The sequence below is a fragment of the Mauremys mutica genome, chromosome 17, assembly GCF_020497125.1.
Source record: "Mauremys mutica isolate MM-2020 ecotype Southern chromosome 17, ASM2049712v1, whole genome shotgun sequence".
Taxonomy (NCBI): Eukaryota; Metazoa; Chordata; order Testudines; family Geoemydidae; genus Mauremys; species Mauremys mutica.
In genome coordinates this window covers 29,804,966-29,831,695 of record NC_059088.1, presented here as the reverse complement: position 1 = coordinate 29,831,695, position 26,730 = coordinate 29,804,966, and the positions used below count along the sequence as shown (strand labels likewise).

Genomic DNA, 26,730 nt, shown 5'->3' with positions numbered 1-26,730 from the left:
TCAGGGTGGAGCTGGGGGACTGGTAGCAGAATGTCGCACTCGTTGAAGATGTTGCCCTGCAAGAAGAGAAGAGCTGTTGCTGTGGAGCCCCGGAGTCCTTCCGTCGACTTGAGCTCTCACAAGGAGTGTGCAGCTCTCCTCTCAGATGCAGAGTCTGTTAAACTGGAGTCTTCTAATCCTAGTGGCGCTGAGGAGCTCAGAGACTCTGTATCAAAGCACTGGCGAGTGAGCAAAATCACAGATACTCAGCCTGTGTCAGCTGCCGAGAAGACTGGTGCACAGCCTGTGTGTTCTGTAAGCACTGCTATCATACTGGATGAGGAGTTGCCCTTTTTGGAAACCACTGATGGTGGAGCCTCTAAGGGAAACATAATCCCAGGAAAAGGGACCTCCCAGGTGTGTAGCCAAAGGGCTTGGAAAGAACCAGTGGAGAATTTCCTGAGAAGTGGGAAAAGAATCCCAATGAAGCGTAGATCAGATCTCAGTCAGGACAGTGGTGAAGGTCAACTGAACACAAAAGAAACTGCGACGGCAAATGAATTTCTTGAGCAGGGTAAGGAGCAAGAATTCACTGAAGAAGGTAAATTAATTTGATATGGGTTGCTTGCTGCTGTCATTATTTACACAGCAGCAGAAGCACAGGAGGTATCTTGCAAACAAAAGGGGATTGGGGCTCTGCCTCATAGAATGTTGGGTCTGATTTTCAGCCCTGCTGAAATATTAACTCATGTATTTAAGCTATTACAGGAGTGCATCAGTTTTGAAATTCAATCCCTTATTATCTAGATAGCCAATATATAGATAAAGGATGGGGAATGGGATGCAGCAAAAACCAATTAAGTGGTGGTGTTCCGCATGCTTTGTTAGTTCTCGGAGTGGTGGTGTTTGTCAGGGAGGAGACTTCAATTTAGCTCTTAAAGCCACTTTCTTGTTTTGTCCAAGGCAGAAAATCTTCAGAAGAAAGAGAAAAAAACAAAAAATTGGAAAGTCAGAGAGAATAAGATATTATTTAATAAAATTGAAAGGACAACACGTTTAAAATATTAAAGGAAATAGCTGTTTCCCACAACATTTAATCCAGGGAACTCATTGCCACTAGATATTATTGAGATCCAGAGTTTAATAAGAGTCAAAAAAAGATAATCTGTTTATGGGGATAAGAATATCCAGAGTTTATCTGTACAATAAACGTTTATTTTAGAAGGAATATAAACCTTGGTGCTTTAGGTGTAAACCAGCCATCTACTGAGAGATTAGGAAGAAACTTCTTCTGTGGGCAGGTTATTCCATTGCAGGATTTCTTGCATGTGCTTCTGAAACATATGAGTATCCGCCACAGTTGGAGACAGGATATTGGACTAGAGGAAGCATTACTTTAATCTGATAGGGTACTTCCTATCTGTTGATAAAAATCAGATAAGGAAACACTGGTTACTTTTGAGCATATAAAAATGTGTGTCCTGGTTGATTTGCATTTTGAGATATTATGGAAGTTGGTAAACATTCTTTTGTTTTGACAATTATTTTTTTGAAAAGTCATGGGGAACTGGGGGAGAACTTGAGGTTTATTTCTGACATTGGACAGTAACAGGTGCTAAGAAGCAACTTCTTTCTAATGTTAGGTTGTTAGCGATTGGGTTATGTCCTGAAGCATTGAGCATTACATCATTTACACAGTTTTGGCTGAGCTTGCAAAGGCTTTAGGCTCAACTTGATTGCATTTCTGTCTGTCTGTGTGTAATGTGATAACTTTTGAACACTTTTTTGTACAATGAATTCCAGAATCTCAGGGAATGTTCTAAGCATCAGTGGCCAACAGGCCTGTTGATTTTGGGGAGTATGAGAAAAAGGTAAAATGGAGGACACGTGGGAGTCCCTGCCATCTTCAGGCACCTTTGCAATTGTTTGTAGGTCAAACGATTGGTTGATAAGATATTGTTATGCTGGAGGTGTTACTGGGTGCTATCTCATCTTACCCATAGAATTTAACATGATGATACCCTGAATGACTTATCTCTCAGACAGAAAAATAATGGGGGATGCGGGTCATGGGAGAAAGTGAGGAAGAGGGCATGCACACAGACCCTGGCAAGGGTGGGGGGGAGAATAGGGAATGGAGCACACAGAATCCTTGGCACGTGGCAAATTGGAGCACCCAGGTATGGGGATGGGGGAGGAAGGTCACAGAGCTCCTAGCATGAAAAAGTGGGGAATGAGGGAGAAGGGGTTAATGGCAGTGCACACAGAGCACCTGCTATAGGAGGCAAATAGGGGAACCTGGGATGAGTAGAGGGAGGACTGGGAAGGTGCACAGATCCCCTGGGGTGGGGGATTGATGGACATTGGTATGGGCAGCATGGGGATGTACACAGAGCCCCAGCCGGGGACAGATAATGGGGAACTCTGCTGAGGAGAGGATGGGGGACACACAGAGTTCCTGCTACTCGGGGAGAGGAGAATGCAGGGCTGGGGCAGGGGGAGAGAGAAGTTGACGGGAGTCCCTGAAATAGAGAGAGGTAGGAGGATGGCACACAGGACCTTGGGTAGAATAGAGCAATGCAATGAGCCCTTTGAGCCTACTGCACACCGTCTACACAAGCTGGGAAGCGTGCAACTTCCTAGTTATCCTGCCTAATGTAACTGATGTCCTCATTATCCATATGAGTTTAATCTTTATGAACCCTACTAAGTGGTTGGACTCAATACCTTGTATCAGTAAGTTTTGTAGGTAATGTACAGTGTAAAATACTTTGTATTGTTTAAGTTTGTCTTTAAAACAAATATCTACATCTTGAAAGTGCTGTCTAAATACTAGCTAAATAGACAAGGTGGGTGAGGTAATATCTTTTAGTGGACAAATTTCTGCTGGTGAGAGAGACAAGCTTGTCTCTCTAATCTCTTGGGACCAACATGGCTACGACTGCACTGCTTACTAGCTAAGTAATCATCCTTGAATTACTTTTAAAGAATAAACATTTGGCTAGATATGTGTAAAAACTGACCAAAATGCAACCAAATGTCCTTTCAGATATTTCATGCTATTGGTGGTCTGTGCATGAGTTGTCACCCTATATTTTCATTCTTAGAATAGTATTCCTTCACACAGGTGAAAGATTAGATCCGTCTTGTTAGGGCTTGTAAGGGAAGCCACCACAATCCCTAGCAGGACCTTCCCTAATCTGTAATGCAAGTTTATAACTTTATACAGATTTATTATAGCACTTGGGTTTTGTGACATCAAGTGGCAGGAGAGACTTCTGAACCACAGTGTATCACAGGAAGCACAAAGAAACTATGATGTAGGCAAAATACTAATTTGTTAGCTTGTTCACATTATCATTTTTTCCTGACGCTATATGACTTACGTATTTAAAGGAGTTTTTGTGATTTCTAATATATCTGAACACTTGTGATTAAAATCCAGAAGGTAGCAAAAGCACTTATTACTTATTCAACTTATATGGGTGTCTGCTTTTTTAAATGACTGGGAGAAGTGATGAGGCAGCATCAGAAGCCTAGGTGACCCATTTTTCTGAAGTTCACAAGCTTTGAATAGTGAACCCATGAGACCTATATTGTTGTAGGGTTTGTGGAATCCCTACTGTATTTGTATCATAGATTTGTGCAAAAGAGGAAAAGCTAACTGGGGAGCAGCACCTTGCACAAAATGACCCTAATATGTGCTGTTTGCAGGGAAATCTCTTAAACTGCATACAGGGGTAGAAGTAATTTTGCAGACACACCCCCATCCATCTGACAACCACTCTCCAAAACAATTGGCCCAAGTGAAAAGTTCCTTGCTGCTGCCCATTAAAGCTCCTGCCACGATCAAGACATCGAAAAACACCAAAACAGGGGAGCAGCTGCAGCAGACTGATGAGGAAACTGAGGACGTTGGGCTGTTTATTCCACTGGGTAAGTGTCTTGCAGGAGGAGAACCTGTGACGTGGTGACACAGTACAACTAGAAATTCTCTGGAAAGGAAGCACAAAACTGGGGCAGGAATCCAGCCTTTGGGTTCAGCCATTTTGAATGAAATATTAAACTTCTGCACTGTAATTCAGTAGCTGACTAAGCCTAAGGAGACCAGTGAGGAGCATGTTCTGAAACAAACTAGAGTTGATCCCTGCAGTGGTCTGTCTCACTTATTGCCCAAACACTGGCCTCCTAAGAGAAGAGCTTGGATGCTGCTCTTCTCTTCTCCTGAGTCAGCAATACACTTAGGCTTGAGAAGCATGTTAAGTCTGATAAGTTTTCTAACCCACTGGCAGGGGTGAAAGTAAGTTAGGTCACTTATCGGTACGGGCCCGGGGAGGGGTGGGGGGGGGCTCCAGCCCCCGGAAGGGATGGGGCCTTGGGTGGAAGGATCAGGACTGGGAGTCAGCATCCCCCAACCAGCCCTTTCAGGCTGCCTGGCCTGTGCCACCTGGTGCTCCCGTGTTGATTTAAAGGGCCCGGGGCTCCGGACGTCACTGCTGCACTAGTGGCAGCAGCACCCAGAGCCCTGGGCCCTTTTAAATCGCCGGCCCCAGGGCAACTGCTCCCTTTGCAGTTAATTAATGTGGGCTGGGTATGGGCCGGTGGGGGTTCTTACCAGTACTGAGTACCGGCCCGTACCGGCTCACTTTCACCCCTGCCCACTGGTGCCGGGTTCCAGGATTTTCCTGATTTGTAGCCTGACTGCATGGTTGCTTCATGGCAACTCCTTCAGGAGGAGGGGAAGTGGCTAGTATGGCAGCTCTGTGAAGTCACTAGAGCATAGATGTCAAATACTTAGCTTAATGTATTTGTGGCCTCTGTGGTTTGTTCCGATTTTTCAATATCTGAGTCTTCCATTGAAAAATGTGTTCCTAGTTCTCATGGTTGTGAAGGATCCGTGCACTCTTGTCTGCCCGAGTCTGTTGTGGATTTGGGTTGTATGTGGTTATAAATTTCTATTCCAGCCCACATACTGTAACTAAAGATGGAATCCATCTTTCTCCCGAAGAGTGAGTTTGACACCCCCCCACCTGTGACACCCCCCCCCCCCCCGCACTAGTTATAACATGCACAGGAGCAGGTCAAAACACCAGTGTTTTAGTGACTCATGGTTTCTATTCGTGATCAGTAGGTGGAAAGCAGATGAGACCTGTTAATGTCTGCTGCATTCTGTCTTCTGGAGAGTCCCACTGCCTGAGTGGGAGGTTGAGTCTTGTATTTTGAAACTGAATCGTTTATTGGTAATCTGCAGAGGAGCAAGATTTAGAGGAAGGTGAGAGGAGGAAGAGGAGGAGGAAGGCAACCAAACGTAAACGTGAAGAGAGAGGCCAAGAAGAGGAGGCGTCCTTGGCTTGTGACATCAAACTAGATGACATGCTTGATCGCACCTTAGAAGATGGAGCAAAACAGCACAACTTGACCGTCGTCAATGTGCGAAATATCCTCCATGTGAGTGGGGTGGAGTGGAGATGTATGTCAGTACTAAGAAAAGGCATAGACCCTGTGTATCTTCCTGGGAAAGCTGGCTGGTCTGAGGTTAGCCTATGGGATTGCACAGGATTTTATAAATGGGGTAAACACAGACTAGTAAAGCTAGAGCTATCTATTGTTATAGGTGGAATTGATCCAGAACTCAGTCACTTACATTGTCATTAGCAGATGTTAATCTTTTACTTCCTGTAGTGTGATCTTTTGCAACTGGTTGTACCACACCTGAGATGTGCAGGACAAAGGCACAAGCTATTAGGATAGGATGAGAGGACATAGACTGGGAATGTACAAACTTCATATTTTCTGTGAGGACTGGGTTTCTTGGTAAAGGTCTTCAGGAATTCTGGTGGGACTGTTAACGGAAATGTAGTGTACTTAGTGCCAAAGGCCACCTCCTTCTTTTTTTAATATTTTTATCCTATCACACAGTTTCCACATGGGAATAAATTGTAGAGGAGAGAAAATCCACATCCCCTTACCTACCTAGTGAAAAACTTGAGCCAGCTAATTCTGCAGTGAAGCACTTGTTGTCAGATTCCAGTCATCCCTGAACTGAGCCTAGGGAACACCAATGCTGTTTTCAAAATAATAATTTATACTGTTTATTTTAAGCTTTTCTTTGCATTCCAATAATGTTCCATGCCTTGATGGTCACAGGAATTTGTCCTTTGTCCATTCCCTCTATAGTGACAAGTGACTGACACTGCTTCTGTTTCAGGCAGATTCACTAGTCATTACTATGTAAATGTCAGAATGCAATAGTTTACCTTCCTCTACAGCCTGGTGCTGATGTGGTCATTTCCTTCCCAGAGCTCCCCATGCTGGCAACCTAGTTACAATATTTGGATTCAGGAGCCAGTGTCTGATCTCGTCTTATCTCCTCAACTTTTATTTTCTATAAGCTCTCCTTTGTTTTTCAGTTTTGTTTTTTGAATCTCTCTTCTCTAGTAATCAGTGTGCTCTGAAATGTTGTAGCATTAAACTTGCCCTGGAGCAGTGGAATAGATACCATACTCTCAGTCTCACATGTGTGAATATATGTTTTAAGGTGCAAATTCTCCAGTGCTGCCCCACAGTAGCTTTTCTCATGTTCTTAAAACCAGCAAATTTGGGATTTTACATTGTGTGAGAAGAACAGAGCTGATGAAACTGATGTGTGTATAGACTGCACTGTTGTCCCTCCTAATAGCATTAGAAAGTTTGATAGGTTCATTCTACAGAATCTTTGCATGTAATGTAGGGCCTGCACTTTATCATAAGAGGAGCACTTAATATTTTCTTGTCCTCTTTCCACCTCCCACCACATTTCCAAGATTATTTTGAGCTGAGGTCTGATTCTTTTTCACAACAAAAATAAAAAAGGAGACTTGAAGCCAATTTTTATGTTCTTGCAGGAAGTGATCACAAATGAGCATGTGGTTGCCATGATGAAAGCAGCCATCAGTGAGACAGAAGACATGCCCATGTTTGTGAGTAACAAGCTTTCCCCTCCCCCATTGCTATCTGTCCATATGCATGGTACCTTCAGATGCTGCTCTGACTGTTGAATCTTCCTAGTGATCTGGTGTGGGGAGAGAATAGGCTAAAGGTAGGAACATGGGAGAACTTGTATTGCAATATGTATAGGCAGTTTGAGACGCTAACTACTCTGTTGGAACCTAACTGCTAAACAGAATCATCAGGTATAGTTTAGTGCAGAGATGTCATGCCCACCATGTCAGACAGGTGGTGTACTTAGCAACAAGAAACAAAGATATTTTCCATAGAGAGAGACCGGTGAAAAATGTTATAGTTAAGAGTTTGCTTTCTTTTTAACTCTTTTAGGAGCCAAAAATGACTCGCTCTAAACTGAAGGAAGTTGTGGAGAAAGGAGTGGTGAGTATGTCATTTGCATTTTTTCCCATTGGTTTGGGAAAGGATAGAAGATGCTTTACTGGCCTCTGGAACAGTAGGAACTGTAGACCGGGGATGCTTTCTGTGAACTATTCCTAAGCCTAAAAAACGTTACAAGGTGAGGTGTGTGCGTGTGCCCATATTTGTAGTGATCTTAAATAAAGAAAATAGGGATTCCTTAGAGATGAACAGAAATGTACCAGATCAGAGTTGGAGTGGGTAAAGTGCACACAGTGAACTGAGAGTATCTAATATAGGAGAGAGTTGTTGCCCGACACCCAAATCTGCTGAGTGTATAGAAAGCATATATTTTAAAGTCAGATGTTACTTGGGTAATTGGGGAAATAGGATCACAAAACGCAGATGGTTTGTTTTAACGCTATGAAATCTGATGTTACATGGATTATTAATAATCGTTTTATTTCCATTAGGTAATCCCTGCATGGAATATTTCTCCAATTAAGAAGGCTAATGAGATCAAGGTTAGCAACTGAAAGGTGAATCTGTGCTGTTTCCTCTGTCTGCAGAGTCTGTTGCAAGCAGATCTGCATCCCTACACAAAAATACTCATCTGATTCACCTTGGGCTCACATCTTTGGCCTTTTGTTTCTCTCTGACTGTTCCTTCTCCTGACTTGTAGCTTGTTTTCATCTTCCATGTTTTATTATGTGTATTGTGGTACTGCCCAGAGACCCCACTGAGTGCTGGGCACTGCCTATCTCAAAGAGTTGACAGTTTAATTTTAGATATGATGCAACAAGTGAGTGTAACAAACAATAGGATGACAAGGGTATCAGTGGTAGAAGCATGTGGTTTCATAGACTAGGTCTGTGTAATATGAGATGCTGTGAGCTCATTCAGTGGCTTTTTAATATTGTAAATTGGGCCTGTCCTTGCACCTCTGAATCCACCCATTCCACAAGACTTACTTGGATACAGTTCCACATCCTCTGGAGCTCTCTCCTTATCTTGGCTCCTTCTCTGAGCTTCTCCGCACATGTCCTGTGGTATGGGCATTTGAAACTGTAAAACTTTTAGCTTAAATCTGTAAAGTTCTTATATTTCCCTTGGTTTCACTGCAGCCTCCTCAGTTTGTGGACATTCCCCTTGAAGAAGATGATTCATCTGATGAGGAATACCAGCCTGAGGATGAGGATGAGGATGAGACTGCTGAAGAGGTAAATATGGCTAAACACATCTGATTATATCCCCAAAGGGATTTTAGTGCCTAACAGCCACTTTAGGCACCCATATTCAAAATCGGCTGCTGTCTAATTCTGTAGGTGGCTGAGTTGCTGCTGATAAAGTCCCTAGGTACCTAAAAATCTGCCAGGGGGTATGTGCACAGCCACCTAAGTCCCGATGCCTGGGCGTCTAGCTCAGACCTAGGTCCTAGCAGAATCTTCAAACTGAGTGTTCCCCCACCTATGGTGTTTATAGGGTCCAATCTGGTATGTGTGCTCAGAGGCTGCCTTAGAGCACACCCTACTGGATTAGGTCCTGCACAAAACTGAGTCAGAGGTTGTTTCTCTCCCCCCCATCCCTCTTTTAATCCAATAGGTCAGTGGTTAGAGCCCTCATCCAGGATGTGGGAGACCTCGGTTCAAATCCCTATTCTTTCTGAGAGGATCTGCAGCTTGAACCCAGGTTTTTCATGTCTTGGGTGAGTGCTCTAATTGTTGGGGCATGAGTTATTCTGGGGAGGGTCTCTGTCTCTCCTGTTGAAGCTTTTCTAGTTTGCATAAAATGTTTAAATATTCACTGGGCCCCAGAGAGAGCGAGAATTATGCTCTGACCCAGTGGTTAGGGCACTGCCCAGTGATGTAGAACAGTTGGGTTAATAACGTCGTAGAATTTAAGGCCAGAAGGGACCACCAGGTCATCCAGTCCGACTTCCTGTATATCACAGACAACCAATGCCACTCAGCACCTGCACACTAAATCCCACAACAGAAATTGAATCAAGATATTCTAACCCTCAGGAGTCTGAACTATTACGTCCCTCAGGCAGAGACTAGGAGGGACAGAGGCACACCAATGGTTACATGAGATATACCCAGGTAATCCTGGCAAGTGACTCGCACCCCATGCAATAGAGGAAGGCAAAAAAAAAAACGAGGTTCCTGTCAGTCTGACCTGGGTGAAAATTTGCTCCTGACCCCACATATAGCAATCAGTTAGATCCTGTGAGTAAGAACCAACCAGGCAAGCATCTGAGAGACAGAATTCTCAGTACTACCTCAGAGCACTGGCCCACCCCATCCAATGTCATATCTCCAACTGTGGCCATCTCTGATGCTTCACAGAAAGAAGACAGACAAACCAACCCAGAATATACTGGGTGGGAAATCCCTTCCTGACTCTTGCAGGTGAACAGCTGCACCCCTGAAGGCATGAGCTTTTTAGGAACATCAGCTAGATAGAAACCAGAAGGGACCCTCATGAGTGCTGAGCCCTACCTGCTACCATCACAAACAACCCCATCATACAATACCACACGCACATTTATCCAGATCCCTTAAAAACTAATTAAAGGTGTGTGCCCCAACAACTCCTGTTGGGGGGTTGTTCCAGAACCTCACTCTTCCAACATTTTTCTAAGATTCATCCCTTGGTGTCCTCCCTGAAAGATTATCCTACTGGTTTTGGTTCATTCTTTCCTTCATAGTATACTGAGACTTTGACTTCATTATGTTAAAAGAAAATCACTGGAATGAGATATTAGTTGAAAAAGGGTACGTTAGTGATTGCAAAATTACTTCGCTGTGTTTTGCTTTTCTTTTCTTTTATAGAGCTTGTTGGAAAGTGATGTGGAGAGCACTGCCTCTTCTCCTCGGGGAGCAAAGCGATCTAGGACAAGGCGATCATCAGATATGATAGAGACAGATGAAGAGGGAACAACCCTATCTGAGGTACAGTTCACGTCAAAGCTCCAGAACTTTCTGAAATAGCTTCAGTCTTTCATTCTAAGTCACCAGTGAGAAATCCATAATAAATGTTGATTGTTAACATTTATATTCTGGTAGCACTCACATGCTGATTTGACTCTGTCCCATTGTTATGGGTGCTATACAAAGAGATGGATTCAACCCATGCCCAAAGACCTTATAGTCCAGAGGTCGGCAATCTTTCAGAGGTGGTGCGCCAAGTCTTCATTTATTCACTCTAATTTAAGATTTCGAGTGCCAGTAATACATTTTAATGTTTTTAGAGGGTCTTTCTATAAGTCTATAATATATAACTAAACTATTGTATGTAAAGTAAATAAGTTTTTTTTAAATATTTAAGAAGCTTCATTTAAAATTAAATTAAAATGCAGAGCCCCCGGACCAGTGGCCAGGACCTGGGCAGTGTGAGTGCCACTGAAAATCACCTCGCGTGCCGCCTTTGGCACACGTGCCATAGGTTGCCTACCCCTGTTATAGTCTATGAATAGCAGTTTACAAAGAATCGGAGAGAGAGAGACAGTTAAAATATATGCAATTTTTTATATATATATATATTTTCTAGTTACGTACATGTACTTAACTCCTCCAACTGCACCTCAGCTGAGCCATTAAACATTGGATGATTTCTTATAGACATCGAGACAGATATGGGCCTTGGAGAGATTTGAAAGAGACATTAGCGACCTTATGCATCAGTACAGGGCGAGTCTCCATGAATAAGGAGTAGTGTGGAAAAAAGTACCAAAATGTTTGTGGTGGCTGTGGGCTGCCAAAGATGGTATTGCAGGTGGAGGAATGGGAATGGGGGAGGTGGGTGATGCGATAAGAGATACATAATGGATAAGTAGAAAGGCAAAGAGTTGGGAAGGGCTGTGAAGATTAGGACAAGAAGCTTACTTTTGATTTGGTGTAAGGAAGAGAGTTATTGGAGGGATTAAAAAAAACGGGGGGATGATCTGCTCAAGAGATGAGCAAGGAACATGATTTTAACAGCTTCATTTTGTCTGATTCCCTCATGTGCAACTGTAGGTTGGGAATATGTGATCATGAGAACAGATAATGCTGTGTGCTATGTGCAAGAATCTGTCTGACTTTCCCTGGCTTCTAAAGAGTGAAAACTTTTTATTCTGTTTCTTGAGCCAGTATTTTCTAGAAGTTAGGTCTTCCTGGAACCCCACATTCACATACCCCTCAACATAACCCCCCAGCCCTCCACAAATAGCCTAGTTTTTCTGTTTTTAATGATGCTCCTTGCAGTAAACAGGAAGGTTATGGTGCTGCTTATCTTTTCTCTTCAGAAGCAATTATTAAGCCTTCACCTGTGGCACAGTGTATGAGATCAGAGGCAACATGGTGAATGTATTGATTTTCCTCTCCCTCCCTTTCTCCCTGCCATTGTCTCCTATCACCAATTTAATCTCATATAGTTAAAATGCTTCTAGAGCTGATAATTTTGGGAACTGATTAGAATGAAATCTTTGAAATTTTCTCCTCTCCTGCAGAGCTCTGAATAGTTACATTCTCACCACTATTCTTGCTAAAAATCAAGTCTGCCAGAATCAGAAGAGTCCCTTTCCCCTGTGATGCCGTGTTTTATTTTGTATTGCAGTAGCACCTGATTGTGCAAGGCATTATACAAACAGAAAAAAGAAATCCTTGCCCTGGAGAGACTGACCTAAGTAAAAGATTTTTAACATGAAGGACTTCTTTTGATTAGGTTGAGAAGGTTTCTACACCCCTTATTAGGCATATTAGTGCTGAAGTGGTTCCCATGGGACCTCCACCACCACCTAAACCGAAACAGAGCAGGGATAGCACTTTTATGGAGAAGCTGCATGCTGTGGATGAGGAACTGGCCTCCAGCCCAGTGTGCATGGATTCCTACCAGGTAATGTGATCAGGGATACTACAAAAATGACACTGTGGTGCAAGTATAACAGTATTGTTGTTGATGTAAGGTAGTTGTTTGATCTGTACTGTCTAAAGCACATTGCTAACACTTTAAGATGCTTAAAAGTGAGAGAATTATACAAATCAACTACTTTTCCTTATTTATGCCCTTTGTTTACACTCTGCATTTCTCTCAGCTCGGATAATGAAAATCAGTTCCATTGGTTTCACATTTGCATTCTTTGTGCTATATTGCTCAGGTATTAAAATATTGCAGGAGAATGTTTCTAAAGTGTTTAGAATTTTTAAATTGTTGAAATGTTTATTTTTTTGTTATATTGTATAAATCTTGTTTTTACAAAATATTACATTTGCCAAATTTAAGCTGATCGTGTAAATTGCTCCCTTTAGGTGACACTGTGACTCAGCAGGGAAGCAGTAGACTGTAAAATTGGGAGCAAGAGACCTAAGAGGGTGGTGGTGTGTGTTAATGATTGTATTTCAGTGAATCTATGGAGCTGCAATGATACAGACTCTAGCAGAAGTTGTTCTGTCCGGCTCCTGTCTTGGAAAAGAGCTGTTGTGGTGATAACTGAGCAGTGGGGATGGACAGGATAAACCAACTGCTAAGGAGTAAAATATTGAAGGGGAAGAAAGCTCTTAAGGCAATAGGTTTGAATGAGGTGCATGTTGAAAAGATATTTATAAGTGATGTTAGTGTAATAACTACATATTAATTAAATGTTACCCTTGGAGGGAACAACAAAGTAACATGAATCTTTTGTGGCAAGAATCAGATTTTTCTGGTGTCAGGTTTGTTGTTGGTTTTTTGGCTGCACTGAAGTTAGAAGAATAATGGGGCAGCTGTGATTCCATTGTGCTTTCTCTCCATGTTTCAGTCTTTGGATGATAGCCTCATTGCTTTCCGCACTCGATCAAAGAGACCCTTGAAGGATGTTCCTCTTGGTCAATTGGAGGCTGAGCTCCGTGCCCCAGATATCACACCAGATATGTATGACCCAAATACTGCAGATGATGAAGACTGGAAAAGGTGGCTTGGGGGACTCATGAATGATGATGTGGAGAGCGAGGGTATGCAGCAATACCTGGTTATTTAGTGGTATTGATGGGGGCATTTTCATCTCTGACGTTGATTAAGAGTTCTGTGGCAAAAGCTTGAAGCTTTCTCTTCCTGTCTATCCCAGGCAGTCTCATGTACCATTAGCTTGGTTAGTAACATGGATATGTTCTACATGCCAATATCCTTGCTAACCTTCCACATATCTATGTTGTATTGGTTCTAGGCTCAATCCTCTCTTCAAGGCTAAACATGCATTGACTCGTATACTAGTGTACTAGTATATATGCTAACTGCTGCCCATGAGTAATAATGAGGGTGTTGTGCATTTCAATTGGACTATAAATACTCCAGAGTCCTGTTTAACCAGCTCTGCTGTTTTTATTGTTTTTTATTTTCTTCCCCATGCTCCAACACACTGCCTGTATCAGCACCTAGATACTACAGTAATATGAGCTTTAGTAATGGATCTAGAGATGAAAAGTTTTGGCTGGCTGAGTCTGCTTATACAGAGAGCTTATAATGGCTACTAACACAGTGGATGCTCTTGTGTCAGATATTTTGAAGATTTCTTCTTCTTTTCTAAACTTGGCTTCCTTTCCTGCACTTTGTTCTACCTTTCTCATTAGACTGTAAGCCCTTCAGGGAAGGAACATAGACTTAATGTGTTTGCACAGTACTTAGTACAATTGGTCTCTGATCCTGATTGATCATTTGAATGCAAATATATAATATAAATGTTTAATAATAAAAATTAAAATGAAACTTGGGAGCTGCTGTTCACATAACCTGATCCCAGAAACTGGAGTGAAGTATTTAACATTTCAACCTTCACCATTGCTGAAACTTTCCACAAGACAGCTTCCATAACTAGCAGGATGAAGCCAGCTGTTGGTTTAATGTCAATGCTGCCTTTCTCTTTTGTCAAGTATCAGAGGGGAGCCGTGTTATTCTGGATTTGTAAAAGCAGCAAAGAGTCCTGTGGCACCTTATAGACTAGCAGAAGTTTTGGAGCATGAGCTTTCGTGGGTGAATACCCGCTTCGTTGGATGCATGTAGTGGAAATTTCCAGGGGCAGGTGTGTGTATATATATATATGCAAGCAAGAAGCAGGCTGGAGATAACGAGGTTAGTTCAATCAGGGAGGATGAGGCCCTCTTCTAGCAGTTGAGGTGTGAAAACCAAGGGAGGAGAAACTGGTTTTGTAGTTGGCAAGAGAAAGGTGAATAGATATTGAACCTGTCATAAGGACTAATATAACTAATATAACTGCTTTGGCTTTAGTTTCGTTTGCAAACTGAATTTAACAAGGGCTACTGAAGCAGGATAATGTTAGCAGAGGCTGGAATCATTGCTGGAATCATCTTCTTAGCATGTGCCTTAGGTGGCATATGACCAGGAAGCATCACTGAATTTGGTCTGCTGGTTGGATCAGTAGTTTGCCTGGCCTGGGTACTGACGGGGACGTGCGTTGACCTCTTTTACAAGAAGTAGCATGAAAATATCTTCTTCATGGATCATGTTTTCTAAACATCTTACCATTTTTGTTTCTCTCCTGGACTCTTTCCAGTGTGTCCACATCTTCCTTAAAGTATGGGGGCCAAAACTGCACACAGTATTACAGCTGAGGCCTCATTGCCGAGTAGAGTGAAACAATTACCTCTTGTATCTTGAATATGACATTCCTGTTAATGCATTGCGGAATGACATTTGCCATTTTCACAACATTATATGAGTAACTCCCATTGACTTCAATGGAAGAGTAAAGCCCCAGGATGGGCAGGAGGAAATCTTAAAATGAATTATCCAGTGAGAACCTGGAGCTTGGATTTGTTTGTCAGATAAGAAAATACAGTTGGGCCTATTTCTCATTGTAGTAGTGTCTAACTTGCAAAGTGCAGTATAGGGCACACCTTTTTTTATTTATCAATGTGGTGTTTTTATGTGAGGGGCACCATGTTGTATTTACCATCATGGTTTATGCTCTTATAAGAAACAAGAAAATAATTGAGAGGTTGATTCTCTATCTTGCCTCCTTGTGTCATCACTTACACCTGTGTACAGTGGGTGTAAAAAACACCGATTAGAATAGTGGCATTATACACTCACTTTCTGCAAATTTAGATGACACAAATTACAGCTAGTGGATAATCAGTCTCTCCTTACTAAACAGGAATGGTTAAAATACTAGGGAAAGAAATGAGGGTGCTACAAGTGCAGATTGAAAGGAAGATAGTTTTGTTATTACTACCACAGCAATTGAGCAAACTGGGACCCTGTTAAAACTAATACTAACTCAAGTCCTGCTTCTGTCTGGCAGGATAGCCAGTAAGCCCAGTGTTTCTCCCCAGGTTGCCATTAGCACGGTCTCCCTTACAGTCTGATTTATGAAAAAATATGTTTCAAACATTTATCTTGTTAGATGAGGCTGATGATGATGATGACCCTGAGTATAACTTCCTGGAAGATCTGGATGAACCAGACACAGAAGACTTCAGGAATGATCGTGCTGTGAGAATCACCAGTAAGTACTGTGATAACCTAAGCTCAGCTCCTTCAGCACTGCTTCTGTTAGAATTGTTGATCCAAATTGAAAACTTTAGTGTTTGTTGCAAAGGTTTTCCAAGGCAGGGCTAATTTAAAAAAAAAATAAAAATAGAACCACCCCCCACCCTCCATGCTGTTAACTTTACCCGCTCCTCTGTATAGTAATGACTCACCATAAATGCATGAATGGATCTGGCCAGTGGTCCAGCATTACCATTCCATTGCTATCAGGTACAGCTACTTCTTTATTTTGAGTTCTGTTTTAGACAAAATGAGACAGTAGCCAAGATACTCTGTGAGTCTGGTGTGGGTGTTAAGGAGGTTAGATAGGGTTGCTTTGAAGGACTTTACTGTGTTGCTCAGGCCTTCAGCTGTGAGTGGGGTCAGAGCTGCATCATTAGGCGCATAGAGAGTATGTGGGGAGAAATAGCAGCCTGAATGTGGATGAAAACCTTGTGACCACAGTTGCGGGAAGCTGATCTCTTAAATCACGGATCAAGGAGGTGAAGCCCTTCTGGCATACACAAGGGATTAGGATTGAATGACTGAGAGGCAGGCTGTACTTGGATGCTTCAGGGCTGATCCCCATCACAAAGAGAAAATGTAAGAGTATATGAGAGGGTCCCCTTTCTTCCCACTTGTGTTGGAAAGTTTGCAAGGGTTTGTCATCTTCTGAAAAAGAAACCCTGCAAATTGCTGAAATTTTTCTTACTGGATTACTAACTGTTTCTTCATGCACCCTATCTTGTCTCTTACAGAGAAAGAAGTAAATGAACTGATGGAGGAGCTGTTTGAGACAGTAAGGGCAAGTCTATACTACATAATTCAAGTCGACCTTAGTTATGTCAACGTACAGCCACCGCAGTAATTAAATAGTTTTTGCATGTCCACACTGCACTCCTTGTGTCAGTGGTGCGTGTCCTCACTAGGAACGCTTGCAGCAGTTTAACTGTCAGTGTGGGGCATTGTGGGACGGCTTCTGAAAGGCAGCAACAGTCGATGTACTCAATGCAGCATCGACCTAACTACAGCAACCTAAGCGCTACACCTTTCGCGGAGGTGGAGTTAAGTCACTGTAGTGGGCGAGTTACATTGGTGGGAGCTGCATTTTAGAGTAGACCCTTGCAGAGTTAGGTTGACGTAAACTTCCTTATGTCAACCTAACTCTGTAGTGCACGCCAGGTCTAAGTGAGACGTTTAACAATATGTGGGAGTCTTTCTATCCTGGAACTGACAGAGGGTCTCTGAAGGTGCCATCATAAGCCAAAGAGAGGGGACTTTACTGGATGTCTCAGCATAAACTCACTGTAAGGGGTCCTGTCATGTATGTGCAACTGTGAGGAGGCTAAAGCATGTACCGCAGTGAAGACCCAAGGGGGCTGAGCATGTTTGCTGCTGATGACATCAGTATAGGTCCATTGTGATTAATTTTATACTGAGCCAGAAACCCCTCTGTACTAAAAGTGATTCCCTGAACCTCAGACAGAGCCTCATATACCTGACAACTGCTGAGCTTTATTTCCTGTCAGTTCCAGGATGAGATGGGTTTCTCCAACATGGAGGATGAAGGCCCAGAGGATGAGGACACTGTTGCAGAGTCACGGCCGAATTTTAACACACCACAGGCACTTAGGTATGACTGTCTGGTCTCAATAAAAACTGCAGAGGGTGTCTGGGCACCCAGCTGTCAAATAAGATGTAATAGAAGGAAGATGGAAGCCACACACATACCATCCAGATGGCGATGGTGTCCATGGCCCTTTTGCTCTGACTCCCTGGTACAGCAGTGTATTTGCTGCAATTTGTAGGTATCATGGAGGGAGCCAGTATGGACAGCGCTTTCAGTGAAGGGGCCAGGAAGAAGGAGGCAATGCCCTGAAGGAGAATGTAATAGCGGCTTTTATTGGAGGAAAGGCAGTGGACCTCAGAAAGAGGGGTCATTGAGGGACTGGATTGTATTCTAGCAACACAGCTGAAGGGTGACAGCTTTTTTAACTTCCTCCAGAGGAGTTCACTTACTACCTCCAGCTTTTTTGGTAATATGAAGGCACTGTTGAAAAGCTGGGCTGTTCAAGTACAGTAGAACCTCAGAGTTACGAACTCTCGGGAAGGGAGGTTGTTCGTAACTCCGAAATGTTTGTAACGCTGAACAAAACGTTATGGTTGTTCTTTAAGAAGTTTACAATTCAACATTGACTTTACAGCATTGAAACTTTACTATGCAGAAGTAAAATGCTGCTTTTAACCATCTTAATTTAAATGAAACCAGCACAGAAACAATGAGGAGTCCAGTGACTCCTCGTTGTTTTAGTGGATACAGACTAACATGGCTACCCCTCTGGTACTAAGCACAGAAACGGTTTCCTTACCTTATCAAATCTTTTTTTAAACTTTCCCTTTAGTTTTTTAGTAGTCTACGTTTAACACAGTACTGTACTGTTCCTTTTTTTGGGGGGTGTTCTCTGCTGCTACCTGATTGCGTACTTCCAGTTCCAAATGAGGTTTGTGGTTGACCTGTCAGTTTGTAACTCTAAAGTTCTACTGTACTGGCCATTGCCTACCAAATCTCCCAGTGCACATCACTTCTTGAACAGGTGGGTGCTGCTAGTCAGGAAAGAGTTGGACTGGCAGAGCTGTGTAGGGGCACGAGACTGAAGTAACTGTCAGCTGTGGACAACATATGACACCTTTTTGATAATTACTAGCATGGGCTAAATTTTAGCCGGTGACTTGGAGCTGATCGGCTTCAGTCTCATGATCCTTCTCTTGTTCTTAGTTAATATTTATTTTGACAAATTGTGGCTTACTATTGAAATGGTAACAGTAACTGGGGGGCTGAAAGTGAACTGCAGTTTGAATAAAGACTCCTTGTCTATGGGGCAGCTCAGCTCAAGACTAAGCTGTATCTGTTTGGGAAGGGAGCTAAAGTGACTGCTGGGCAACTGCACCATTCTCTCCAGATGAGCAGTACTGGAGGGGAGTGTGGAAATCTTAGACCAGCTACAGTCTTAGTGTGAAGGGTATTTCATGCTCATTTCCCTCGTCTGTATGGGGTAAGGTGGGGTAAGTCCTCCTCCTAACTGGTTTCCTCTTCCCTGGTATTATCTGTACATAGTGTTGTTCCTGGACTTCTTTAGGGAGGTAATTTTGTGGGAAATTTTCACCTATTTGTTCCATTGGTTCCTTCCCTTTAGTATCTTGTGATGTGAATGTCTTAGAGGGGCCTTGATTGTGACTAGCTTTGAGTGCACATGCTGGGTCTGTTGTGGAAGTGGAGCTGATCCCAGTTGGGTCAGAGATGGGAAAGTGTTGATTGGGCTATCTATAGAGCTCTGTCATAAGCAGGCTGACACTTAAAGCTGTTTGCAATGACAGGAATATTTACACCACTTCTCTGCTGCAGCAGAAACAAACGTAATAAAATAGCCTGCTGAGTAAAACTCAGGGGCACATCATTAATATTTACAAAGTGTGTCCACAGCATTGGAGAGCTGCAAGTGGTTTCATTGGGACTGATGATGGTAATAGCCAGCAGCCATAATACTTTAGGCTGTGATCTTGTTTAATCCCACAAGTTTGGGTCAGGTCTGGTCTAGTTCTTGAATGATCTCTTTTTAGCAATGTCTTATCTAGGTTCTTGTACCATGGCCATTACAGTGGTATGTGAGTACTTGAATAAGATGGTGGAGGAAATTATACTGGTGATTGAGTAGGGAATGCTTTTATCTGAGGCCTGGTCTACACTGCAGGGGTGGGTATTGATCTAAGATATGGAACTTCAGCTATGTGAATAGCGTAGCTGAAGTCGACGTATCTTAGATCGACTTACCTCCTGTCCTCATAGCGCGGGATCGACGGCCACGGCTCCCCCGTCAACTCCGCTTCCGCCTCTCACTCTGGTGGAGTTCCGGAGTCAATGGCAGAGCGTTCAGAGATACGATAAATCGATTCCCCAATAGGATCTGGTGGGTAGTGTGGACATACCCTGAGTCTGTAACTAACCAGTACCCCAACATGGTGTTAGAGTGGCATGGTGCTTCTGAAGATGCTGCATTCAGATGTAAAACTAAAGCCCTGACTGCTTGTGGTCATTAAAGATTCCATGACACTTTTCTCAAGAACAGGATTATTAATTAATCCTGGTGTGGTGGCCAAACTTTAGCTCAGGTAATTCTATTCTGATTCTCTAAGTTCTCACAGCTTTAACGAGACACGGAATTTGCCTTAACAATTTAGGACAGGAAATTAACTTTTGCTTTGGGCTGTTGAATGAATAGGTGCTGTGTACCAGGTTTATAAAATATTTTGGGTACTTTGAGATGAAAGGTGCTATAGAAATTTAATTAATATTTTAATTGTGCTTTGCAGAAACTAAGTGAAATCTACTTGATACACCAGGTCATTAAGTGCGGTGTCTGTAAGTCATGGACTTGGCATAATACTGTCTGCTTGATCTGAAACAGATTTGAAGAGCCTCTGGCCAACTTACTCAACGAACAGCACCGGACAGTGAAGGAACAGCTTGAACAGCTGAGAATAAAGAAATCTTCGACCAAGCAGCCACAGGAGATGGAGAGGTCAAAACCTCAAATTGAGAAGCCACTTCAGACCCTAGTTTTGGACATGGGGCAGAGAAAGAGGCTGCATCAGCAAATGCAGCAGGTAAGAGATGTAGAAATTATCAGACACAAATATTACACCATCTTATCACAGCTTCATTGTCAACTGCAGGGCAAAGGCCTCTGCATAGCATGGTGGCACCATCAGTGCTACAGGAAGCACTCAAGCAAGTTGCCTATTGAATTAAGGTACAAATTTTGTACCCTGGAATCTGGTACCATAACATTAGTGAAGCAGATCTGTGCACTACAATCTGGTACCACTTTCTGGAATGAATTAAAATCATCCAAGGGAAGTGGTTGCCAAGAGGTGAATTCCGTCCTCCTTAACTAGATGTGAGAAAGCTGTAGCAGTCATGCTTTAATCTGACTATGTTGAAGCAATGATTTAATTCTAAACCCCTATTTTTGTGGCTTTCTAACTTTCTGAAAATATTATCCTTTTGGCTGGAAATCATTCACTATAAAGTGGGTGCACAACTGGTTGAAAGACCATAGTCAAAGCAGGTATCAGTGGTTCGCTGTCAGACTGGGAGACATATTTTCTGCTTGAAAATTGCATACCATTCACTTGAGATGCAGCACCCCTGGATGTGGTCATCAGCATAAGGTCCTCTTGATGACCCAGATAGAGTAGTTCAAACCCAGTAGCAGACTGTCTCTTTCTATTGGTGGAAGCACACAGGTTTATGAGAGCCATGCCATGTAAACATGGGTTTCACATGTGGTATGTGACGCTTTTAATTTTTCAGCAGTAAACCAAGATATGGAACTCCAGTTGGGCTCACGTAAATGTGTTTATCCGGAATTCCTATAGTGTTGGGATAACTTTCACATAGGTATATGAAGCAGTAATGCAGAGCACTAAAAGTGTGTTATAGCCCCATTTACTCTTGGGGGAACTTTGTGCAATTGTGCAAGTGCAGAATTAATGTCCCCTGCAGAAAAACTGATTCACATGAGCTGGGAGGCACATGTCTGGTTTGGGTGTTGGGAGCAGCAAAGGAGATGTAAATCACTCTCTCGGGGGTTGGGGTGGGGGGGCTGGGCTGTCTGTCTCTCTTGCTATGGCGGTGTGTCTGGAGCCAGGGAGGCGCAGGGCTGGGGATGCCACAATTGGTGGCTCCTACCGGGCGCTGGGCTGCAGCTGCTAGTCCTAGCTGGGTGTGGGGAGAACAGGGCTTCCTCTTCCCCTGCATGGGCTGCTCCTGACTGCAGAAAGCTCCACATCCAGCCCCACTTCCTGCGTCCATCTCTCCCCAGCTGCAGGGGAAGGGATCACTATATGGTGAGCTGCCCCTCCTGTCTGCCCTGCATCCAGATCACCCCCACACTGAGCCCCACCCCACTGAGCCCCCAACCAGCTGCACCCAGACCATCACCCCACCAAGCCCCATGACCCCTGTGCTGAGCCCCACCCCCTAACACACACCTATCCCCCCTGCTGAGCCCCAACCACCTTCACCTGAACCCTCTCACCACACACCTGGATCCCCCAATCTTTCATCCTGCTGGGCTGAGCCTGCTTGCCCCGTTCCTGGATTGGGGGCAGAGCTGGGTGTGCGTGTGAGACTCTGTCCCTCTTGTTTGGTGGAGCCATATAGATGTGCTAATATGCCCAGTAAGGAATCTATTTGTCAAAAAACATTTCCTGGATCTTTTTTGTTGTCTGTATTGTCACAGACATGCTTGCTGACAGGTATTTTGAAATAAATTACTAAAATAATTGAAAATGGTGATTATATTGTGTTGTTTTGACAAATACAATATGCAGAATTTTAAAATATTGTGCGCAGAATTCCTAGGAGTACCCATTCACGTTGCTCTATGAACCCTAATTTTGAATTTCCTGACTTTTGTGCATTTATATTCTCAGCTATCATGTTTTAGTTTAAATGATTTATAAATGTTTAGAGCCAGAAGGGACCACTGTGATCATCTAAGATAATTTCCTGCAAATGCAAACTACAGGATTTCCCCAAGTGATTCCTGCATCAAACCTCTTACTACTGGTTTCGCTTATTGTGGAAATTTCTCTGAACTGTAGTTGTCACTAGTGTGTGCTTGTGTATTTTTAAGGTAATTGCTTAAGATGTCAGCACTAAAAATTATTTCAAGCTCTCTGTTAGCTGAGGTATGTCTGTAGCCAACACTTATTTTGAGACCCAGGAGATATAACCTGCTCTGCCTGTTGGTGCTTTAGAATATTTTCCAGTATTTTTCGATATTAGTGTCTTAGTGTATGGAAAAGCTTCATCTGTCTGCCCTGTTCTTCCAGCATGTCCAGCTCCTGACTCAAATCCACCTTCTCACCAGCTCCAACCCTAGTCTAAGTTCAGAAGCCAGCACCACGAGGATGTTTCTGGTAAGGATCTAGCTAAAGTTAGAAATACAATAATTCTGTCACAAAAATAAAGGTTGCCATTGTCTTTAATCAAGATGTCTTGGTCTGTATTTTCAAAAATGAGCAGTGAAGGAGAGGCAGTATTATGTAGCTGCAGCTGCCTTTACGTTGCTAAATGGTTCAGCACTGTGTGAGAGAGAGTTTGCTGTCATGGGAGGGGAGCCTAGTCAGTGCAGTGGGCTAGTGCACTAATGGTGCCAGTTTAGGTGAAAATTAGTTTTGCTTTCTGGTTAGTTTTAACACAAACCTCCATCCAGTCTGGCACTACAGACAGTCCCTGCTCTAGAGATGACTAGGGTGGGATTAGCAGGACTGCTGCAGGTTGGAATTGAAGGCTTGGGTGAGAGAAGCGTGTTCAGCTAATGCCTATGCTATACTTGTCTGAAGCCTATGTGGGTATTTGCTGAGGGAAGCACAAAAAATCCCAGTGAGGGTGGGTTGGTTAGTGGGAATGCCCTGCAAAGCTTAAAAAAACCAAACTCTGACTTCATTCAGCTGAGAAATATTTCCTTAACATTTGTTTCAAATGATAGTATCATCTACATACTAATGCTTGATCAGTTGCTTACTGAACGAGTTTGTATCTGTGTGGTAATGGCAATAACACAGTGCTCTGTGTTGGCATGTTTTTTGTATTTTTTTTTTTGAAAGATTAAAAACAAAGCTTGAAAAGGTCATCCGTAGAACAATTTCTGTGACTGGTCTGTGATCTTTAATGGTTCTGCATGGGAATGGGGGAGTAATAACTCACAGCAGAGCTGGGGCTTTACAGTTTCAGAGCAGAATAAATGTAATCAATTGTGTCTCATGGCTCGGTATCTCTGAAAAGTAGGGTTGACAATAACTGAAACTTTCTCTGCCTCCTATCTGGCAAGTTTGCTTTCTGAATGACTTCTACATACATGAGTACTTACTTACATTGAAAGCAAGTCCCTTTATCTCCTTTGTATTTGACTCTTCAGACTGAGCTGAGTAACTTTGCTCACAGTTCCATGCTCCTTCGTCAGCAGTTCCATCCCAAGTTTCAAACAGTGTTCCAACCATGTAACTTGAAGGGAGCGTTGCAGCTCATTGAAGACTTTCATGGCCAGGTCAAAGTTGATTGGAGCCCTCGCAAAACTGTGAAGAAGAGTGGTATGTAGCTGAAGGGGCAGGTTTGTAGGGTAGTAATAGCCTTTTGCGTGATGCCCTCCCCTCAAATGAGATGGATTCCAGATTTTTTGCTATGATTTGAAATAGAATTTAGTGTTATTTTGCAGCACTGTTTCTAACATGTCTTTAAGCAATGACCTCAGTATTATTGGCTATCTTTTTCTACTTAAGCCATGAAAGTGTGACACAGTAAAATCACATCATAGGGATTTGTACAAGATTGCTTAGCTTGGTAGTCCGGAATGCATGATATGTTTGCAGATGTTTCAAGCTTTGGAAATCCATCAGGAAAGCAACAATAGATTGGAAAAATTTGTTCCAGTGGTTTGAGTGATGCATCAAAGACATTTTCTTTTGGTTGCAATGGTTCTACTAACAGGACTAGGGACTTGAACTATGAAATTGCAAAATTAAAAAGCATTCTGAATGGATTGTTTTGGAAATTTTTGTAATGACTTTCTCTTAGCCAAATGATAGGCAGATTAGAGTCAAATGAAGCCATTCACTGATTAGAGTCAATTGGAGCTGCTCCATCCTTCCACAGAGCTGATATTGCACACACAATTCTGTGGGGAAATCAAAAAGAAAAGTAACTTTTGCTGGGCTAGATTAAATTCTTAGTTTTAGTTTCTTGTGTTCTAAACCAAAGTCCAAAGATTTTTTTTGGGAAAGTAACCCCAGCCTGTACTGCTTTCACAACAGGAGTTATAGGGACCACAGCTTTTACAATAAAGTAATGGTGAGTTTCAGAATTTAAGCATCTATGCTTGTGAGGTTCATCAACTTGTGCTGATCTGCAGATTCTTTTCACAGCAAATGAATTCCCCTGTCTTCCAAAGCAAGTGGCATGGATTCTGGCAACGAGAAAAGTCTTTATGTACCCAGAGCTGTTACCAATTTGCTCCCTGAAGGCCAAAGCCCCCCAGAACAAGATTATCTTCACAAAGGCAGAGGACAAGTAGGTGTTCAATGTTAGTGTGTAAAAAAAATAATAATAAAAAAAAAAAAATGGGGCATCTTTCCATGGGGGAAAAAGTCGGGTGCTGTAGCCAACTGATGGGATATCTGGACATTCTGGAATAGCACAATCAGATGGCAACTTTGGCCCCTTGTTCCCAGCAGTAGAACAATTGCTATTAGTTCAGTAGGCCAGACAGGTTTAGTCTTTTGTGGATTTTCCATGCCAATATGTGTACTGACTTCCAAGGTGATCAGAGGGACAAATCTGAGTGCGCTGAGATGTTCCTGAACCAACGTACTCCCCATCTTGATTTATTAATGTGTCTCCAGTCGAGTTCTGTGTTGGCGACGTTAACAATTTGTTTTATTAGATTAAACCATGTTGAGCATTCAGCAGTTGATTGGGCTGTTTTAATTCCATACTCTGTCTTCTCTGTGTTGCTGTGGCTAACCAGATTGAGAAACTCCAGGGATGTTAACAGATATGAAGGACAAGCTGAGAGCATTTGCAGTTTCTTTTGATTTGAATCATTGTCTGGCAGAATTTTTTTTCCTTTCAGTTTATTAGCTTTGGGTCTGAAGCACTTTGAAGGGACAGAGTTTCCTAAACCTTTGATCAGCAAGTATCTCCTGCCAGCAAAGACTGCGCACCAGCTGACAGTGAGAATCAAGAACCTCAATATGAACCGTGCCCCTGACAATATCATCAGAGTAAGTGACACAATCTATAGTTTGTATGCATTTGTATTTTACATGTTTGCGAGGTGTTGCCCATACATAATGGAAGACACAGTTCCTTTCCTGAAGAGTTTACATTCAGTCTGCACTTAATTTCTTCAGAGACCATGACACCTCACTTCCAATAAGAATGAAGACTTCTTCAGAGACCCTGCCCTCTGTACTTACCTTTTACAACTGCTCTGATTGCTGCCTTGTCTCTCAAGAACACAACACCTACTACAGAGAACCTTGATACAAGGTCATGCATCCGACGAAGTGGGTATTCACCCACAAAAGCTCATGCTCCAATACGTCTGTTAGTCTATAAGGTGCCACAGGACTCTTTGCTGCTTTTACAGATCCAGACTAACACGGCTACCCCTCTGATACTTCATACAACTGTAATTCACATAATGCAGAAATAATGACCTTCCTACCAGTAGATTTGCATACTGTACGGAAGTAGATTGAGTGCACACATGTGCTACACCAATGATCTGTCCAGAGAAATGGGTCAAAAAGGACATAAGATTTTGTTCAGCCCTCCTTTCCATTTCTTAATAGATACACATTTGAGCAACACTCCATCAGTGTAGGAGTAACTCGGGCAGTTAGACTAATGAAGGATGGGGATTGCTGACCTTGCTTCTTTTTTTTTTTCTTCCACCACCCCATCTCCTCAGTATTATAAAAGAACAAAGCAGTTGCCGATTTTGTTCAAGTGTTGTGAGGAAATTCAGCCTTCTGAGTGCAAACCCCCTGTGGAGAGGGAAGAGCAGCATTTGCCATTCTGGCTGAAGGTACAGTGCCTGCTGTTTAGAAGCATCATGCCTCCACCCATCTTATCCCTAGAGCTGATTACCTTTTAGTGCTGTTGGCTTGAACTGTTTAATTCAGCTGGTTAGAATATTGGCTGTGTGACACTGGTGCTGCTGCTTGCAGTTTATATGTCAGGGCAGGCTGGCCACCACCTTACAGGCAGCAATTACCATCTTCCTCGCTGCACCAAACAGTCTTATTGAGAGACAGACGTTCTCATTGTGGACTTGT

At 42.8% G+C, this 26,730-nt stretch overlaps 1 protein-coding gene across 5 annotated transcripts in view; it reads left to right on the top strand.

Moving 5' to 3' along the window:
• The window catches only part of GON4L (gon-4 like), a 55,736-nt gene that overhangs the window by 253 nt on the left and 28,753 nt on the right, over positions 1-26,730 (top strand). For 3 of the 5 annotated variants that reach the window (XM_044991752.1, XR_006574089.1, XR_006574088.1), the window contains 19 exons: positions 5-580; positions 3,694-3,915; positions 5,231-5,427; positions 6,864-6,938; positions 7,294-7,344; positions 7,794-7,844; positions 8,445-8,540; positions 10,155-10,274; positions 12,028-12,198; positions 13,100-13,292; positions 15,701-15,802; positions 16,584-16,624; positions 17,355-17,458; positions 20,289-20,487; positions 22,723-22,809; positions 23,811-23,982; positions 24,814-24,958; positions 25,521-25,671; positions 26,364-26,480. In XM_044991752.1, coding sequence (XP_044847687.1) covers positions 31-580; positions 3,694-3,915; positions 5,231-5,427; positions 6,864-6,938; positions 7,294-7,344; positions 7,794-7,844; positions 8,445-8,540; positions 10,155-10,274; positions 12,028-12,198; positions 13,100-13,292; positions 15,701-15,802; positions 16,584-16,624; positions 17,355-17,458; positions 20,289-20,487; positions 22,723-22,809; positions 23,811-23,982; positions 24,814-24,958; positions 25,521-25,671; positions 26,364-26,480 — 2,844 coding nt within the window. In that variant the 5' untranslated portion in view covers positions 5-30. Of the gene's footprint in view, positions 1-4; positions 581-3,693; positions 3,916-5,230; positions 5,428-6,863; positions 6,939-7,293; positions 7,345-7,793; positions 7,845-8,444; positions 8,541-10,154; positions 10,275-12,027; positions 12,199-13,099; positions 13,293-15,700; positions 15,803-16,583; positions 16,625-17,354; positions 17,459-20,288; positions 20,488-22,722; positions 22,810-23,810; positions 23,983-24,813; positions 24,959-25,520; positions 25,672-26,363; positions 26,481-26,730 lie in introns of those variants that run through there. The other 2 variants (XM_044991754.1, XM_044991753.1) reach the window with 2 other exon arrangements.